The sequence below is a fragment of the Brachypodium distachyon genome, chromosome 1 (genome assembly GCF_000005505.3).
Source record: "Brachypodium distachyon strain Bd21 chromosome 1, Brachypodium_distachyon_v3.0, whole genome shotgun sequence".
In the NCBI taxonomy this organism is placed as follows: Eukaryota; Viridiplantae; Streptophyta; class Magnoliopsida; order Poales; family Poaceae; genus Brachypodium; species Brachypodium distachyon.
The window spans coordinates 63,962,026-63,964,299 of record NC_016131.3 but is presented as its reverse complement, the minus strand read 5'-3'; the positions used below and the strand labels follow the sequence as shown (position 1 = coordinate 63,964,299).

General features: G+C 60.9%; 1 protein-coding gene across 1 annotated transcript; it reads left to right on the top strand.

The window, feature by feature from the left end:
* Positions 1-306: 306 nt before the first annotated feature.
* Positions 307-1,958, top strand: LOC100835145 (probable glycosyltransferase 5). Its single transcript, XM_003558037.4, has one exon. The coding sequence runs from the start codon at positions 407-409 to the stop codon at positions 1,748-1,750; it is 1,344 nt and encodes a 447-aa protein (XP_003558085.1). The 5' UTR covers positions 307-406; the 3' UTR covers positions 1,751-1,958.
* Positions 1,959-2,274: the final 316 nt, after the last annotated feature.

Here is a 2,274-nt window from a genome sequence, read left to right as displayed (position 1 = left end):
CACTACCTCCAAGAAGTATGGTTTTGTGAAATTTACTCATAAATGAATCGAAGGACAACACAATTTACATGGTGCAGTCAATGCCGTTGACACTTGCTGAGGACAGCCCGCCAGGTGAGGCCCGAGGGAACGGAGTCCGCCTGAAGTAACCCGGGTTAGGTCTCCGAAACATCGTTCACAGAATCACATCCAGACGCTAATGTCGCACCTGTATTTTCTAGTTTCGTACTAGCAGTATTTTTTAAATTATTATCCCAAAAATCGGAAGTATTTGCGCTGCACGCCGACCGAACGCAAATTAAAGAACAGCATAACAGAAGCATTTGTTTGCGAGCTCTCAAAGTTGAACTCAGCGCCGGCCGCGAGCTCACCACAGCATATTACTATCATAGCAGCGCAGCGCAATATGGGGGAACGCAAGCCGGCCAGCGACCGGCGATCCGGCCGCTGCCAGCATTACTACTACCACTGCCGGCCGGCAAACACCATCACCCCCCTCGCCTTCGTCCTCCTCGTCACCGGCGCGCTGTTCCTCATCCTCGGCCCGACCAACTCCTCCCTCACTCTCCCCGCACTCCGCGTCCAGTTCAGCAACCCCATCCACATCGCCGCCGCCGAATCTCCCCAACCGCCTCCCGAAGCCGGCAACAACACCGCGACAACCGTCGACGACGGCGACGAGGATGCGGGCCTCCCGCCGGCCCGGCAGCTGACGGACCCGCCCTACTCGCTGGGCCGCACCATCCTGGGTTACGACGCGCGCCGGTCCGCGTGGCTCGCCGCGCACCCGGAGTTCCCGGCCCGCGTGCCGCCCGCAGGCCGGCCCAGGGTGCTGCTCGTGACCGGGTCGGCCCCGTCCCGGTGCCCCGACCAGGACGGCGACCACCTGCTGCTGCGCGCGTTCAAGAACAAGGCGGACTACTGCCGCGTCCACGGCCTCGACGTCTTCTACAACACGGCGTTCCTGGACCCCGAGATGTCCGGCTTCTGGGCCAAGCTGCCGCTGCTGCGGTCCATGATGCTGGCCCACCCTGAGGCGGAGTTCCTCTGGTGGGTGGACTCCGACGCGGTGTTCACGGACATTCTCTTCGAGCTCCCCTGGGACCGGTACGCGGGGCACAACCTCGTGCTCCACGGCTGGGAGGCCAAGGTGTACGAGGAGAAGCACTGGGTCGGGATCAACACCGGCAGCTTCCTCATCCGCAACTGCCAGTGGTCGCTGGACCTCCTGGACGCGCTGGCGCCCATGGGGCCCCGAGGCCCCGTGCGGGACATGTACGGGGAGCTCTTCGCCAAGGAGCTCACGGGCCGGCCGCCGTTCGAGGCGGACGACCAGTCGGCGCTCGTGTACCTGCTGGTGACGCAGCGGGAGCGGTGGGGCGACAAGGTCTTCTTCGAGAACTCGTACGACCTCAACGGCTTCTGGGAGGGGATCGTGGACAGGTACGAGGAGATGCGGAGCAAAGGCCGCGGCGAGGGCAAGTGGCCCCTCGTCACGCACTTCGTCGGGTGCAAGCCGTGTCGCCGGTACGTGGACAGCTACCCGGCGGAGAAGTGCCGCCTCGGGATGGAGCGCGCGTTCAACTTCGCCGACGACCAGATCCTCAAGCTCTACGGGTTCGCGCACGAGTCGCTCAACGGCACCGCCGTGCAGCGCGTCGGGAATGACACCGGCGGGCCGCTGGACGCGGACGACGGCGAGCTCGCCCGGCTGTTGCACCCCACGTTCAGGGCCGCCGTGCCAACGTAGACGGCCACACTGGCCTGCGATGTTATTCTGTTTTGTCGTCCTTTGGCTTGTTTTTCAAATTCTTTTTCCACGTATTTTTCTCATCGTTACCGGAGCGCCTGCTTAATTGCTTGGAAGCCGTCAAATGCGAAGTGCCGCAACATATGCACTATAGAAAAAGGAGCACTGCTAGAAGCGTGTAATAATACTCGGAAATCCATTACAGACCTTTTCTGGTGTGCGGTGCATGCCGCAAGCACGGAAGGATCACCAGCCATGGCTGATGGGTCTGGCACCTGGCTGGGCTCAACCACCTTGGCCCATGCTACATGCTTGTGTGCAATGCGAGCCCACGCCGCTCCCTTCGATTCAGGGCCTCAGGGGGCAGAGAAGAACGTTGCGAACTAGCGATGCGCCTGCCACAAACCCCACGGGGCATCTCACGCTCGCGTGGTCTGGCCCATTAGTAAACTCCTGACGGTTCTAAAATAAATAGGGCCGCTAAAAAAAAAACTGATTTTGACTCACCTCAAATAAATAAAAAA

Coding starts and splice junctions, on each gene's coding strand:
- LOC100835145 (XM_003558037.4), top strand. CDS start 407: ATGGGGGAACGCAAGCCGGCCAGCGACCGGCGATCCGGCCGCTGCCAG.